At 58.7% G+C, this 16,247-nt stretch overlaps 1 protein-coding gene across 1 annotated transcript in view; it reads right to left on the bottom strand.

The window, feature by feature from the left end:
* LOC147684285 (forkhead box protein P3-like) overlaps nt 1-16,247 on the bottom strand; it is a 123,142-nt gene that overhangs the window by 65,337 nt on the left and 41,558 nt on the right. Inside the window, exon 7 of the mRNA XM_086940153.1 lies at nt 7,248-7,340. Within this exon, the coding sequence (XP_086796279.1) occupies nt 7,248-7,340 (93 nt within the window). The remainder of the gene's footprint in view (nt 1-7,247; nt 7,341-16,247) is intronic.

The raw sequence follows: 16,247 nt of genomic DNA, 5'->3' as shown, positions 1-16,247 counted from the left end.
GGATCAGGATGGGGGCTGGGGGTCAGGATGGGGGCTGGGGGTTTCTGGATGGGGGCTGGGGGGTCTGGATGGGGGCTGGGGGGGGGGTCAGGATGGGGGCTGGGGGTCAGGATGGGGGCTGGGGGGGGTCAGGATGGGGGCTGCAGGGGGTCAGGATGGGGGCTGGGGGGGGCCTGGGGGGTCTGGATGGGGGCTTGGGGGTCTGGATGGGGGCTGGGGGTGTCTGGATGGGGGCTGGGGGATCTGGATGGGGGCTGGGGGGTCAGGATGGGGGCTGGGGGTCAGGATGGGGGCTGCGGGGTGGTCTGGATGGGGGTTGGGCGGTCAGAATGAGGGGTGGGAGGTTCTGGATGGGGTCTGGTGGGTCTGGATTGGGGCTGGGGGGTCAGGATGGGGGCTGGATGGGGGCTGGTGGGTTCAGGAAGGGGCTGTGGGGTGGTCTGGATGGGGGCTGGGGGTGGGCCTGGGGGGTCTGGATGGGGGCTTGGGGGTCTGGATGGGGGCTGGGGGTGTCTGGATGGGGGCTGGGGGATCTGGATGGGGGCTGGGGGGTCAGGATGGGGGCTGGGGGTCAGGATGGGGGCTGCGGGGTGGTCTGGATGGGGGTTGGGCGGTCAGAATGAGGGGTGGGAGGGTCTGGATGGGGTCTGGTGGGTCTGGATTGGGGCTGGGGGGTCAGGATGGGGGCTGGGGGCTGGATGGGGGCTGGTGGGTTCAGGAAGGGGGCTGTGGGGTGGTCTGGATGGGGGCTGGGGGTGGTCTGGATGGGGGCTGGGCGGTCAGGATGAGGGGTGGGAGGGTCTGGATGGGGGCTGGGGGTTCAGGATGGGGCTGGGGGTCAGGATGGGGGCTGCAGGGGGTCAGGATGGGGGCTGGGGGGCTGGATGGGGGCTGGGGGGTCAGGATGGGGGCTTGGGGGCTGTATGGGGGCTGGGGGGTCAGGATGGGGGCTGGACCCTCTTTCGAAACGTAATGAAGCCTTTGATTGGAAGAGGCCCAGCTGATCCGATTCGGAAGCGATGCCCTTGGTAGGTGACAGGCTGAGGGTGGCATTGTAGATTCTGTGGGGGCAGCCGAAGGCGCCCTTTAGGAGGGGTCCGTCCTTTCGTCTCCTCTGATCACTGTTCAGCTGGGCTAAAGACAGGAACCTCAGGCCTCTTTGTGCCTCTGTTGTGGGTGTTTCAGGCTGGAGATGATATTATAGTCATAAGTGATACGTCACGTGTCGCGTGCCTCCCATCAGTGGTCACAAGGACCGAGCAAGAGTATAACTCAAACTCAAAATGCCATCGCTGTGCAGACAGGAGAATGCAGCGAGGGATTGCAGAATAGAAGAATATTCATTGGTTTGAGAGACATGTTCCCTCTGCCGTTGAGCACCTTAGTGCACCATCCACATGATGCATCGCACACTCCCTGCACAGACGAACGCTGCGTATAAATATACAACTAGAAATACATCTTTATTCAGCAATCTCAGGTCACATCTTCCTTTATTGACTTTATGTGCAAAACAATACATTGTCTAAGTATTGTTAAAATAAGATTCATCCTCTAAAGAGGCGCCTAGTAGCACCCTGTTGAGTGTCTACACTTGCTGCCACCGTCCTTGTGGGTCTACGGCAGAGCTCTTCAAACATTTTTGCTCTCAGCCTCCCCTAAGCAAAATGCTTTTGTGTTGGGCCCCCTCCAAGACTACATGGCAAAGATTTGAGGTGCAGGAGGTGCAGGGCTGATCGCGGGGTGTCCGAGATCAAGGGACTGTTTCAGGGGTGCTTTCTGTAGCTCATAATCCACCCTAAATGTGAGACTTATAAAAGAGCACAGGTATCAAACAAAAACAGAATCACTGAAAACACTATTATTGGGGTGTGTGGGCGTCAATGCAGCTCCACCTGCTGCACTAATGGTGGCCGCCCTTGGGCCGTGGCTCTGAGGCCCAAAGAAGCATTGGCGCAGCAAGAACCCCTGCAGCTACAGGACCAATGATACCTACCGCTCTGCGAAGAAGGCCGTCTACTCTGCCCACTCCACGGGGCCAACACTTCTGGGCCCGATGCTCCAAGCAGGATTTCTGCTGCTTTGTGTAAATAAATAAATAAACAGAAACAAATCTGTGCCCCCCTCATTCCCTTCCTGCACAAAAACAACCCTGCATGTAACCCACCGTGAAGCCCGCCTCCTTGCTGTGTGTCCCTTCGCCTTGAGCTGACCCTCACCTACTTTGGATGTTGGGGCACGCGCGCTTCACTTGCTCAGTCAGTCGAATTACATACAGGGTTCACTCCCTTACAAATTTCAGAAGCTGTCAGTGAGTGAAGTAAGCTCTGCAACTTGTGCCATGCGCAGTATGACTGGTATTTTCTTAACAAAGGTGACAATCCTCGCCTCGTAGCACCGCGGCTGGGCTTCAAGGCCCACATTTACCTGCAGTCATTTTCTAAAGTCTGCCTCTATTATTAATGTTTAATTCACTGATCCTCTCCATGTCCTGTATGTGATTGACCCTCTGGGCCTCCCTCCCCTACCTCAGCTGTACATGTGCCTTGGATGTTTTCGATTGGTTCCCTCTGTACCTCTGTAATGCTTTTTCTACCTCTGTGTTATTGTGTTCCTTATCCCCTCTTATTTAACTTCTCTGACACTGCTTTTAATCTTTTCTTCCTGCTGCAGTTACATGCATCCTTCCAGGCCTGGGCGGTTAATTCTGTTCCGCTCACGGAATTTGGGTAACTTGGGTAATTTCGCGTTCCACGGAGAACGCGAAATTGCCAAAAATTCTGCGTATGTGTATGTATAGGCATTTATATAGCGCACTACTTACCCGGAGGGTCCCAAGGCGCTTCGACCGCTGCGAAACCCTTCCTGGCTTCCCTGAGAGATGGTCCCTTAATGGGTATCTCCAGGGTGAGACCAGGCATCCCCGGCGGTCTGGTGGGGCCGTTAGTGAGGATGAGGCAAGCTAATGCCCAGAGTTGCCGAGTGTGATAGCTGATCAGAGTTGGCACCGAGGCGAGAGAATTATCGAGTCCGCTGACCCTGGTCCAGAAACCTGCCGCGCCGGGAATCGAACCCTGGTCCCGGGCCGTCCTCTGCTCTCGGGTCTGCCGCCTCTAACCAGTGAGCCACACTACCTCGCGTTCTGCAACTTTGCAAAATATTTTGCTTGTTCGCGTTCTCAAATGTGTGTTCGAAAGATATTTCCCCCCGAGCACGCAAACAGCGATTGCGAACAGTAAAAAAGCATCGCGAACAAGCAATTCCGTATGTTCATGGAATTTCTGCGTGTTCGCAGAGATTTTTGACCGTTTCGCGAGATTTGCGTAACACAATTACACAAATTCCGCCGTGTTTGCACTTCAGGGACTCTCACCCCGGCTTGGACCGCAGATCACCCTTGTGCTTAGACTTCAGCGGTCCCTAAATCACCCTCTGCCTCCACCTCATGTGCTTGATTGCAGGTGCCACCCCACCCCCCCATCCTTGGACACAGGTGCTACCCCCCCCCTCCTTCCTTGGACGCAGATTGCCTCTCCTCCCCCCATCCTTGGACGCAGGTTGATGCTTGGAAGGGGTAACTCCCCCCGGTGCTTGGATGCAGGTGCCCCTCCCACTCTTGCTTACCCTTTGGGTGCTCATGACGGCTCTTCGCCGCCGTGAGTCACGGGCGGCGTGTGCTCATGACAGCATGGAGCCATCCTGCTGCTGCTGCTCTGCCCACGCGGCACTAATTCCCCGCCTGTGCAGGCGAATTAATGAGTGGGCGGGGTCATGACGGCACCACGCCGTCATGAGCACACGCCGCCCGTGACTCATGACGGCGTGGAGCAGTCATAAGTACTGAAGCGCCACCCCTGCACCCTAGCCCTTCCCCGTGCCGTGGTGGAATTCACGGTGCAGGGAAGGGGTACTGTCTCCACCCTCTCTGCTTTTACCCTCAGTTCCACGCTGTTGGACTTTGGCCCTTAGGGCAGGTTCACCCCTAGACTTTTTGCGTGAAATGGTGACCTGGCAATGATGATTTTAGGGATTCTGCGCACTTTCACTGTGTCCCAGTGGAAAGTGCGTGCGCACTCTGAGTGCATGTGCTGAGCTAGGCCTGCCCGTCCATAGGAATGCATGGGGAATGTATGTGTCCCTGGTAGTTCCTGATGCGTGGGGTGTACAGGCTTGAGTCTGGTATGTGTGAACTCGTGAGAGTGAATGCTGCGAGATGGTGTATGCAGCATGTATGTGTCTAGTAGGGAAGCGCCATTTCTAGACATGGCTGTACGTGTGCTGTGAGGGCGCTGGCGTGTGATTGGCTGGAGCTGGCTGGCATGCCAGGCTCCAGGAAGTCTGGATGGGTCTGCCCCGGTGGTGAGTGGGAGATTAGCATGAGTGATGTGTGGGAGGAGTGTACCTGTGTCCTGGAGGGGCTGGGTTTTCCCCACACAATGCTGGCTCCGCCCCCCTGTGGTGCGTCTAATGACCCAAGCCCTGCCAGTGAATAGAGAGGGTGGTTGAGGTAAACAGAGTACTCAAGAACCAGCTGCGACTGGTTCCGCCCCCACTCTGCACCCTTGGACAAAGGAATGCACTGTATAAAAATGGGGCTGTGTCCCCACTGAAGTTGTTCTCTTCTAGGATCCTGAGGGGGCTGTGGCTGCTGCTGCTGGGCCAGAGGACCGCCACTTGGGGTGTCTCCCTGCCTGGAGACCCAGTGTGCTGGCTCTGGGCCCAGCCTTGCCCCCCCCTGCCCCCCTGGAGGACTTTTGCTGGACTTTGGGCTGTCCTCTAGCGCTGGGAGCGCTGGAATTGCCTCTTAGCGCTTGGAAGCGCTTTTGTTCTGCTATAGCGCTTTGGAGCGCTTTCTTGTGGCTTGTAGCGCTGGGGAGCGCTTTATTTGAAGAGGCCGGTGCCCACCCGGCATTGGCCGCCCCAAGCGAGTGCCACCTCGCTTATTCTCGAGTGTTTTGTCGCCTGGCAGGTGCCCACCCTGCCAGGGACCTTGCCGCTGTTTTTATAATTTACCTCGAGGGAGGCCACCCCTCGGTAAATTCAGCCCCCGCCTAGAAGCACCGGAGACGGGCCGCCGCGCTGCCCGCGACGACCCGGAAGTGTTTCTGCCGGCCGGCCAATCCAAGAGCGGGCCGTCCGGAAGTCCCGCCCCGCACCCGCGACCTGGAAGTCAGGCAGGCCGGGGGCAGGAGAGAGGCAGGCGGAAGCTGCTGCCTGCAGGGAGAGCCCCGAGGGAGAGACAGAGCCTGGACGTGTGCCCCGGGCGGAGCACGAAAGAGGAGTTCCCCGCCCGCCAGGAGTCAGAGGCAGAAAGTGCTGCAGCCTGCAGAGACCGGTGAGTGCCCGGGAGGGGAGGGGGCGTCGGGGCGCATTTTCGGTGCCCGCCCCTCCCCCCTAGTAAAAGGCTCGTGGGGGCCTTACCTGTTGTTTGAGCCTGCGAGGCTCAGGGCAGCAGTTGTTTTCAGAGCCCGAGAGGCTCGTGTGGGCATTACTTGGTTCGCTGAGTCCCCAGGAGGGGGACTCCAACTACGCCCCCATTTTGTGTTCGGAGCCCGGAAAGGGGCTCCAGGCCTTGTGTGCAGAGCCCAGTGGGGCTCAGGGGGGCATTTGTTCTTCGAGCCCACGAGGCGCAACAAGGCTGCATCTGTGCATTCAGAGCCCAGAGGGGCTGCATTGATTTACTTGGAGCCCTGAGAGGCTCAGGGGGCCAATTTAGTTCTTGAGAGCCCAGCGAGGCTCCCACATTGGCCCCATTGTTGTTTTAGAGCCCTGAGAGGCTCTCCCTTGTTGCCCACATTGTTCTGGCCAGAGCCTGCGAGGCTCCAGCAGTGGCCCAACAGTGATTCAGCTGCCCAGCACTTCGTGGGCAGCTGCCACGTTTAGGACCCTGACACTTTGGACACAGGGCGTCCTAGCCCCAACATGGCCAGAGGGCCTAGGGACAGTCACAGGTGGTGACTTACGTGAGTTTGGCGCAATTGTACTTTCTCTGCACCTCTGAATGTATTGTTTATGCGTCATGTGCCTTTACACCTCTGAATGAATGTCATGCATTGCATCATGTGTATGTTCTTACACCCCTACAGGTATTGTGATACATAGGTGGTTGTTTTCTCCCTAGTACAGGTGGTGCTAGTGAGATCCTGGTTACCAGTGATTACTGGTTGGGTGCTATTTTGTGCTATATTCTACGTACTAAGTGCTATTTCTGAAAGTGTTACTTCTGATTCCTGACAGTGGTCCAGGTGGCCCTGTCTTGTACAATATCCCCTGTAAATTCTGCCCGTGCCTCTGGCACATTGTAAAGTGTGTGTTTTATCTAATGTATTTTGGTGTAATACAAAGGCTATTTTTATATATAACCTTGTGTGGAGTTTCCTTTGTGGTGGGCCTTGGGTGTTGTTGCTGGGGTGCATGCGCAAATACTTAGCCTACATCGCCTCCAAGTTTAGCCTTGCTGCTCGCGCCACGTTACCTAGAGGGCGAGTAGGGGTTATCTTGGCGTGTAACTCCCTTGCCCTGACCTTAGGAATGGTGATCCCTGACTGACCTTGACGCGAGTCTTGGCCAGCCGGGATCCCATTTCTAACACACGCCTTTCTCACTCAGACTTCACTGTCATCCTTCACTTCCAAATTGATGTTTTTAGTCTGTGTAAGTTAATGAACTCAGCCTAGCCAGTCGTGAGAACCATTATCCACAACCATATTTGCACGGTCACACTCAAAAGTGCTTTCCAGGACCATGAATTATTTATTCTCTAGCTGCAGCCTGTTGTTTCCCTGAAAGATCCAAGCACCAAGAAGCGTATGGATAGCTGCATTGATCCGCTTTACTTGAACTACATTGACGTTTACACTGTAAACGTACCGCGGAAAAGGAGAGAATGAGGGAAAAAGACTTCAGAAGGAAGGCACCGAAGGGATGGTTTATAGAATGAACACTGAGAAAGGCATTTACAATGCAATATGGCATTGCCTTTTATGTATGTATTAAGAAAACATGCAAAGTATAAAGTGCATGTTTACGCACCGCTGGCAGGTTTTCAAAACACAATAATAAAAGGCACTGTCGTTTACAACGCCAATACCTCAAACTCTCGTAAATGCGAGACCTATTGCACTGCAATTGCTTGTGATAACGGTATTCAAGTATAGCGCCAACCACCTGCTCAATTAGCTCGAAGTGCTGAAAAAAGACTGAGCCCCCTCGTTTAGTAGAGTACAAGGCGATAAAGTGTCACTTACCGTGCTAGAGGGGGTCTGTGAGCTGGTCTGTGCACAGTTGTCCGCCTCCAGGTGGCGCTGCAGGGCTCTCAGGCGCTCCTTCTGATGGACCAACTGCAGAGAAGAGGCAGACAGGACAGAACAGAAGTCACAGATGCCCCACCAGCAGGTGCACAGATACCCCTCCTGCTCTCGGTTGCCCCAGTAGTGTTATAACCCACAGAGCAGGGTACGGCTCAGTTCAGCCCCTTTTGTAACCAGTCAACGTCCTGAGGGCGCTGACACACATGATGTGCAGCTTCTAGGCGCTTACTCAGTGCCTTTCTTTGGATGAGAAATCTGAGATGTGTGGAAACCATCCTCGGCTGACTTGTTTTTTAGGTCTCGCTATTCGATGCGCATGCGCATCGAGCTTGCGAGGATATAGGGCTTTAACCAGAGTTAAACTAACTGGGCGATTTGGTGCTGTGCCCGTGGCTTTTAGGTCAATGTGCAAGTGCATTGACCTAAGATGCGCGTGCACAGCACCAAATCGCCAGCCATCTGTTCCCCAGCTTGGATCTCCTGGCTTCTCCTCCCCTAATTATCCGCACATCAAAGGCTGCTCCCGCCCCCTGCTTCACACTTCAAACGAATGCTACCGAGAGCATTTCCCGCCCAGCCGCTTTTAAATTTCATTTCGCAAGCAGTTCCCCCTCCTCCCTCTCCTCCCTCTCCTGACTTTCTCCTGCCTGCCACACCAATCCAAACTGAGGCGCTGCTGCTCCAGTCCCTGTATTACTCCCACTCATCTATGATTAGGAATAAAAGACTGTCGGTTAAAAACAGTTTCAAGATAAAAATGGTTTCAATTACTTTTGCAGAATGTTCTGCATTTCCTTAACTGCCTCCAACTCTCCGACTTTCACATGCACATACCACTTTGCTGATACTGACCGAGACATGCGCTTTATAAGCAGGAAATAGAATTCTACAGGAAACAATACTACCGAAGACCATTCGAGGGTGTGAGCTCAATGCCACCGAAGAGTACGTACAATTATTATACTTAAAGTTCAGTCAACTACCCTTGATGCACGGACAACCTTTGAAGAAAGTGAAAAGCATGTACCCTCACCCTCACCCTCACTCACCCTCAACCCCTCACCCTCACTCACCCTCAACCCCTCACCCTCACCCTCACTCACCCTCACCCTCACTCACCCTCAACCCCTCACCCTCACCCTCAACCCCTCACCCTCACTCACCCTCACCCTCACTCACCCTCACCCACCCTCACACCCTCACCCACCTCAACCCCTCACCCTCACTCACCCTCAACCCCTCACCTCACCCTCACTCACCCTCAACCCCTCACCCTCAACCCTCACACCCTCACCTCACTCACCCTCAACCCCTCACCCTCACCCTCACTCAACCCCTCACCCTCACTCACCCTCACCCTCACTCACCCACACCCACCCTCACCCTCACCCACCCTCAACCCCTCACCCTCACTCATCCTCAACCCCTCACCCTCACTCACCCTCACCCCTCACCCTCACTCACCCTCAACCCCTCTACCTCAACCCCTCACCCTCACTCACCCTCACTCACCCTCACCCACCCTCACCCACCCTCAACCCCTCACCCTCACTCACCCTCAACCCCTCACCCCACTCACCCTCAACCCCTCACCCTCAACCCCTCACACACCCCACCTCCACTCACCCTCAACCCCTCACCCTCACCCTCACTCACCCTCACACCTCACTCACCCTCAACCCCTCACCCTCACTCACACCTCACCCTCACCCTCACTCACCCTCAACCCCCTCACCCACACTCACCCTCAACCCCTCACCCTCACTCACCCTCAACCCCTCACCCTCACCACCTCACTCACCCTCAACCCTCACCCTCACACCCCTCAACCCCTCACCCCCTCACCCTCACCCTCACCTCACCCTCACCCTCACTCACCCTCACCCTCACTCACCCTCAACCCCTCACCCTCACTCACCCTCAACCCTCACCTCACCCTCACCCTCACTCACCCTCAACCCCTCACCCTCACTCACCCTCAACCCCTCACCCTCACTCACCCTCAACCCCATCACCCTCACCCTCACTCACCCTCCCTCACTCCTCACTCACCCTCACCCCTCACCCTCAACCCTCAACCCTCACCCTCACTCACCCTCAACCCCTCACCCTCACTCACCCTCAACCCCTCACCCTCACTCACCCTCACCCTCACTCACCCTCACCCTCACCCTCAACCCCTCACCCACACATCACCCTCACTCACCCTCACTCACCCTCACTCACCCTCACCCTCACTCACCCTCACTCACCCTCACTCACCCTCAACCCCTCACCCTCACTCACCCTCACTCACCCTCAACCCCCTCACTCACCCTCACCCCTCACCCTCACTCACCCTCACCCCTCACCCTCACTCACCCTCACCCCTCACCCTCAACCCCTCACTCACCCTCACTCTCACTCATCCTCACTCACCCTCAACCCCTCACCCTCACCTCACCCTCACCTCACCTCACTCACCCTCACCCCTCACCCTCACTCACCCTCACTCACCCTCAACCCCTCACCCTCAACCCCTCACCCTCACTCACCCTCACCCACACCCTCACTCACCCTCAACCCCTCACCCTCACTCACCCTCAACCCCTCACCCTCACTCACCCTCACTCACCCTCAACCCCTCACCCTCACTCACCCTCAACCCCTCACCCTCACTCACCCTCACCCTCACCCACACCCCTCACTCACCCTCACCTCACTCACCCTCACTCACCCTCAACCCCTCACCCTCAACCCCTCACCCTCACTCACCCTCAACCCCTCACCCTCACTCACCCTCACCCCACACCCTCACTCACCCTCAACCCCTCACCCTCACTCACCCTCAACCCCTCACCCTCACACACCCTCACTCACCCTCACCACCCCACCCCACTCACCCTCACCCTCACCCTCACTCACCCTCACTCACCCTCACCCCTCCACCCTCACTCACCCTCACCACCCCTCACCCTCACCACCCTCACCCTCACCACCCTCAACCCCTCACCCTCACTCACCCTCAACCCCTCACCCTCACTCACCCTCACCCCTCACCCTCACCCCTCACCACCCTCACCTCACTCACCTCACTCACCCTCAACCCCTCACCCTCACTCACCCTCAACCCCTCACCCTCACTCACCCTCAACCCCTCACCCTCACCACCCTCACCCCTCACCCTCACTCACCCTCACTCACCCTCACCCCTCACCCTCAACCCCTCACCCTCACTCACCCTCACCCTCACCCTCACTCACCCTCAACCCCTCACCCTCACTCACCCTCACCCCACACACCCCACCACCCTCACCCTCACCCTCACCCCTCAACCCCTCACCCTCACCTCACCCTCACTCACCCTCAACCCCTCACCCTCACCCCTCACACCCTCACTCACCCTCACCACCCTCACCCTCACTCACCCTCAACCCCTCACCCTCACTCACCCTCACCCTCACTCACCTCACCACTCACCCTCACTCACCCTCACTCACCCTCAACCCCTCACCCTCACTCACCCTCACACCCTCACCCACAACCCCTCACCACACCCTCACTCACCTCACTCACCCTCACCCCTCACCCTCACCCCTCACCCTCACTCACCCTCAACCCCTCACCCTCACTCACCCTCAACCCCTCACCCTCACTCACCCTCAACCCCTCACCCTCACTCACCCTCACCCCTCACCCTCAACCCCTCACCCTCACCCCTCACCCTCACTCACCCTCACCCTCACTCACCCTCAACCCCTCACCCTCACTCACCCTCAACCCCTCACCCTCACTCACCCTCACCCTCACTCACCCTCAACCCCTCACCCTCACTCACCCTCACCCCACACCCTCACTCACCATCACCCTCACTCACCCTCACCCTCACTCACCCTCAACCCCTCACCCTCACTCACCCTCAACCCTCACCCTCAACCCCTCACCCTCACTCACCCTCACCCTCACTCACCCTCAACCCCTCACCCTCACTCACCCTCAACCCCTCACCTCACCCCTCACTCACCCTCAACCCCTCACCCTCACTCACCCTCACTCACCCTCAACCCCTCACCCTCACCCTCACTCACCCTCACTCACCCTCACCCTCACTCACCCCTCACCCTCACTCACCCTCAACCCCTCACCCTCACTCACCCTCAACCCCTCACCCTCACTCACCCTCAACCCCTCACCCTCAACCCACTCACTCACCCTCACCCTCACTCACCTCACTCACCCACCCCTCACCCCCTCACACCCTCACCCTCAACCCCTCACCCTCACCCCTCACCCTCACTCACCCTCACCCTCACTCACCCTCAACCCCTCACCCTCACTCACCCTCAACCCCTCACCCTCACTCACCTCACCTCACTCACCCTCAACCCCTCACCCTCACTCACCCTCACACACCCTCACTCACCCTCACCCTCACTCACACCTCACTCACCCTCACTCACCCTCACTCACCCTCAACCCCTCACCCTCACCACCCTCACTCACCCTCACCCTCACTCACCCTCACCCTCACTCACCCTCACCCCTCACCCTCACTCACCCTCACCCCACACCCTCACTCACCCTCAACCCCTCACCCTCAACCCTCACTCACCCTCACACTCACTCACCTCACTCACCCCAACCCCTCACCCTCACTCACCCTCAACCCCTCACCCTCACTCACCCTCAACCCCTCACCCTCACTCACCCTCAACCCCTCACCCTCACTCACCCTCACTCACCCTCAACCCCTCACCCTCACACCCTCACCCTCACTCACCCTCACCCTCACCCTCACTCACCCTCAACCCCTCACCCTCACTCACCCTCAACCCCTCACCCTCACTCACACCCTCACCTCAACCACTCACCCTCACCACCCCTCACCCTCACCCTCACTCCCCTCACTCACCCTCAACCCCTCACCCTCACCCCACACCCTCACTCACCCTCACCCATCACTCACCCTCACTCACACCTCAACCCCTCACCCTCACTCACCCTCACCCTCACTCACCCTCACCCACTCACCCTCACCCTCACCCTCACTCACCTCAACCCCTCACCCTCACTCACCCTCAACCCTCACCCTCACTCACCCTCACCTCACCCCTCACCCTCACTCACTCACCCTCACCCCTCACCCTCAACCCCTCACCCTCACTCACCCTCAACCCCTCACCCTCACTCACCCTCAACCCCTCACCCTCACTCACCCTCAACCCCTCACCCTCACTCACCCTCACCACCCTCACCCTCAACCCCTCACCCTCAACCCCTCACCCTCACTCACCCTCACCCTCACTCACCCTCAACCCCTCACCCTCACTCACCCTCAACCCCTCACCCTCACTCACCCTCACCCCTCACCTCACCCTCAACCCCTCACCCTCACTCACCCTCACCCTCACTCACCCTCACTCAACACACCCTCACCCACCTCACCCTCACTCACCCTCAACCCCTCACCCTCACTCACACCTCAACCCTCACCACTCAACCCCTCACCCCTCACCTCACCCTCACTCACTCACCTCACCCTCACCACCCTCAACCCTCACCCTCACTCACCCTCAACCACCACCCTCACTCACCCTCACTCACACCCTCAACCCCTCACCCTCACTCACCCTCACTCACCCTCAACCCCTCACCCTCACCCTCACCTCACCCTCACTCACCCCTCACCCTCACTCACCCTCACCCTCACTCACCCTCAACCCCTCACACCTCACTCACCCCTCAACCCCTCACCCTCACTCACCCTCACCCCACACCCTCACCCTCACTCACCCTCACCTCACTCACCTCACTCACCCTCAACCCCTCACCCTCACTCACCCTCAACCCATCACCCCACACTCACCCTCAACCCTCACCCTCACTCACCCTCAACCCCTCACCCTCACTCACCCTCAACCCCTCACACCTCACCCCTCACCCTCACTCACCCTCAACCCTCACCCTCACTCACCCTCAACCCCTCACCCTCAACCCCTCACCCTCACTCACCCTCACTCACCCTCAACCCCTCACCCTCAACCCTCACTCACCCTCACCCCTCACCCTCACACCCTCACTCCCACCCTCACCCTCACTCACCCTCACCCTCCACTCACCCCTCACCCTCACCACCCTCAACCCCTCACCCTCACTCACCCTCACCCTCACCTCACCTCACCCTCACTCACCCTCAACCCCTCACCCTCACTCACCTCACCCCCTCACCCTCACTCACCCTCAACCCCTCACCCTCACCCTCACTCACCCTCAACCCCTCACCCTCACTCACCCTCAACCCCTCACCCTCAACCCCTCACTACCCTCACCTCACTCACCTCACTCACCCTCACCCTCACCCTCACCCTCACCCTCACTCACCCTCACCTCACCCTCAACCCCTCACCCTAACTCACCCCACCCTCACTCACCCTCAACCCCTCAACCCTCACTCACCCTCACTCACCCTCACACACCCCTCACCCTCACTCACCCTCAACCCCTCACCCTCACACTCACCCTCACACCCTCACCCCTCACTCACCCTCACTCACCCTCACCCTCACTCACCCTCACCCACCCTCAACCCCTCACCTCACTCACCCTCACTCACCCTCAACCCCTCACCCTCACTCACCCTCAACCCTCACCTCACTCACCCTCACTCACCCTCAACCCCTCACCCTCACTCACCCTCACCCTCAACCCCTCACCCTCACTCACCCTCACACCCTCACCCTCACTCACCCTCAACCCCTCACCCTCACTCACCCTCAACCCCTCACTCACCCTCACCTCACTCACCCTCACTCCCCCTCAACCCCTCACCCTCACCCCACACCCTCACTCACCCTCAACCCCTCACCCTCACTCACCCTCAACCCCTCACCCTCACTCACCCTCACCCTCACTAACCCTCACTCACCCTCAACCCCTCACCCTCACTCACCCTCACCCCACTCACCCTCACCCTCACTCACCCTCAACCCCTCACCCTCACTCACCCTCAACCCCTCACCCTCACCCTCACACCCTCACCTCACCCTCAACCCCTCACCCTCACCTCACCCTCACCCTCACTCACCCTCAACCCCTCACCCTCACTCACCCTCAACCCCTCACCTCACTCACCCTCACTCACCCTCAACCCCTCACCCTCACCCTCACTCACCCTCACCCTCACTCACCCTCACTCACCCTCAACCCCTCACCCTCACTCACCCTCACCCTCACTCACCCTCACTCACCCTCACTCACCCTCAACCCCTCACCCTCACTCACCCTCACCCTCACTCACCCTCACCCTCACTCACCCTCACCCCTCACCCTCACTCACCCTCAACCCCTCACCCTCACTCACCTCAACCCCTCACCCTCACCCCTCACCCTCACTCACCCTCAACCCCTCACCCTCACTCACCCTCAACCCCTCACCCTCACTCACCCTCAACCCCTCACCCTCACTCACCCTCACCCCTCACCCTCACCCCTCACCCTCACTCACCCTCACCCTCACCCTCACTCACCCTCAACCCCTCACCCTCACTCACCCTCAACCCCTCACCCTCACTCACCCTCACCTCACCCTCACTCACCCTCACTCACCCTCACTCACCCTCACACCCTCACCCTCACCCTCACTCACCCTCACCCTCACCCACCCTCACCCTCACTCACCCTCACTCCCTCACCCTCACTCACCTCAACCCCTCACCCTCACTCACCCTCACTCACCCTCACCCTCACTCACCCTCACCCACACTCACCCTCAACCCCTCACCTCACCCTCACTCACCCTCACCCCTCACCCTCACCCTCACTCACCCTCAACCCCTCACCCTCACTCACCCTCACTCACCCTCACCTCACTCACCCTCACTCACCCTCAACCCCTCACCCTCACCCCACTCACCCTCACCTCACCCTCAACCCCTCACCCTACTCACCCTCACCCTCACCTCACCCTCAACCCCTCACCCTCACTCACCCTCACCCTCACTCACCCTCAACCCTCACCCTCACTCACCCTCAACCCCTCACCCTCACCCTCACTCACCCTCACCCTCACCCTCACTCACCCTCACTGCACCCTCACTCACCCTCACTCACCCTCACCCACCCTCAACCCCTCATCCTCACTCACCCTCACTCACCCTCAACCCCTCACCCTCACCCTCACTCACCCTCAACCCTCACTCACCCTCAACCCCTCACCCTCACCCTCACTCACCCCTCACCCTCACTCACCCTCAACCCTCACCTCAACCCTCAACCCTCACCCTCACTCACCCTCACCCTCACTCACCCTCACCCTCACTCACCTCACCCTCAACCCTCAACCCTCACCCTCACTCACCCTCAACCCCTCACCCACCCTCACCCACCTCACCCTCACCCCACCTCACCCTCACCCTCACTCACCCTCAACCCCTCACCCTCACCCTCACTCACCCTCAACCCCTCACCCTCAACCCTCACCTCCCTCACCTCACTCACCCTCACCCCTCACCCTCACCCTCACTCACCCTCAACCCTCACCCTCACCACCCTCACCCTCACCCTCACTCACCCTCAACCCCTCACCCTCACTCACCCTCACCCTCACCCTCACTCACCCTCAACCCCTCACCCTCACTCACCCTCACTCACCCTCACTCACCCTCAACCCCTCACCCTCACTCACCCTCAACCCCTCACCCTCACTCACCCTCACTCACCCTCACCCTCACTCACCCTCACTCACCCTCAACCCCTCACCCTCACTCACCCTCACTCACCCTCACTCACCCTCACCCTCACCCTCACTCACCCTCAACCCCTCACCCTCACTCACCCTCACTCACCCTCACCCCTCACTCACCCTCAACCCCTCACCCCTCACTCACCCCTCAACCCCTCACCCTCAACCCCTCACTCACCCTCACCTCTCACTCAGTCCTCACTCACCCTCAAGCCCCT

The sequence above is a fragment of the Lissotriton vulgaris genome, chromosome 10 (genome assembly GCF_964263255.1).
Source record: "Lissotriton vulgaris chromosome 10, aLisVul1.2, whole genome shotgun sequence".
NCBI lineage: Eukaryota > Metazoa > Chordata > Amphibia > Caudata > Salamandridae > Lissotriton > Lissotriton vulgaris.
The sequence above is the reverse complement of the archived record's forward strand: the minus strand, read 5'-3'. Positions and strand labels throughout refer to the sequence as shown.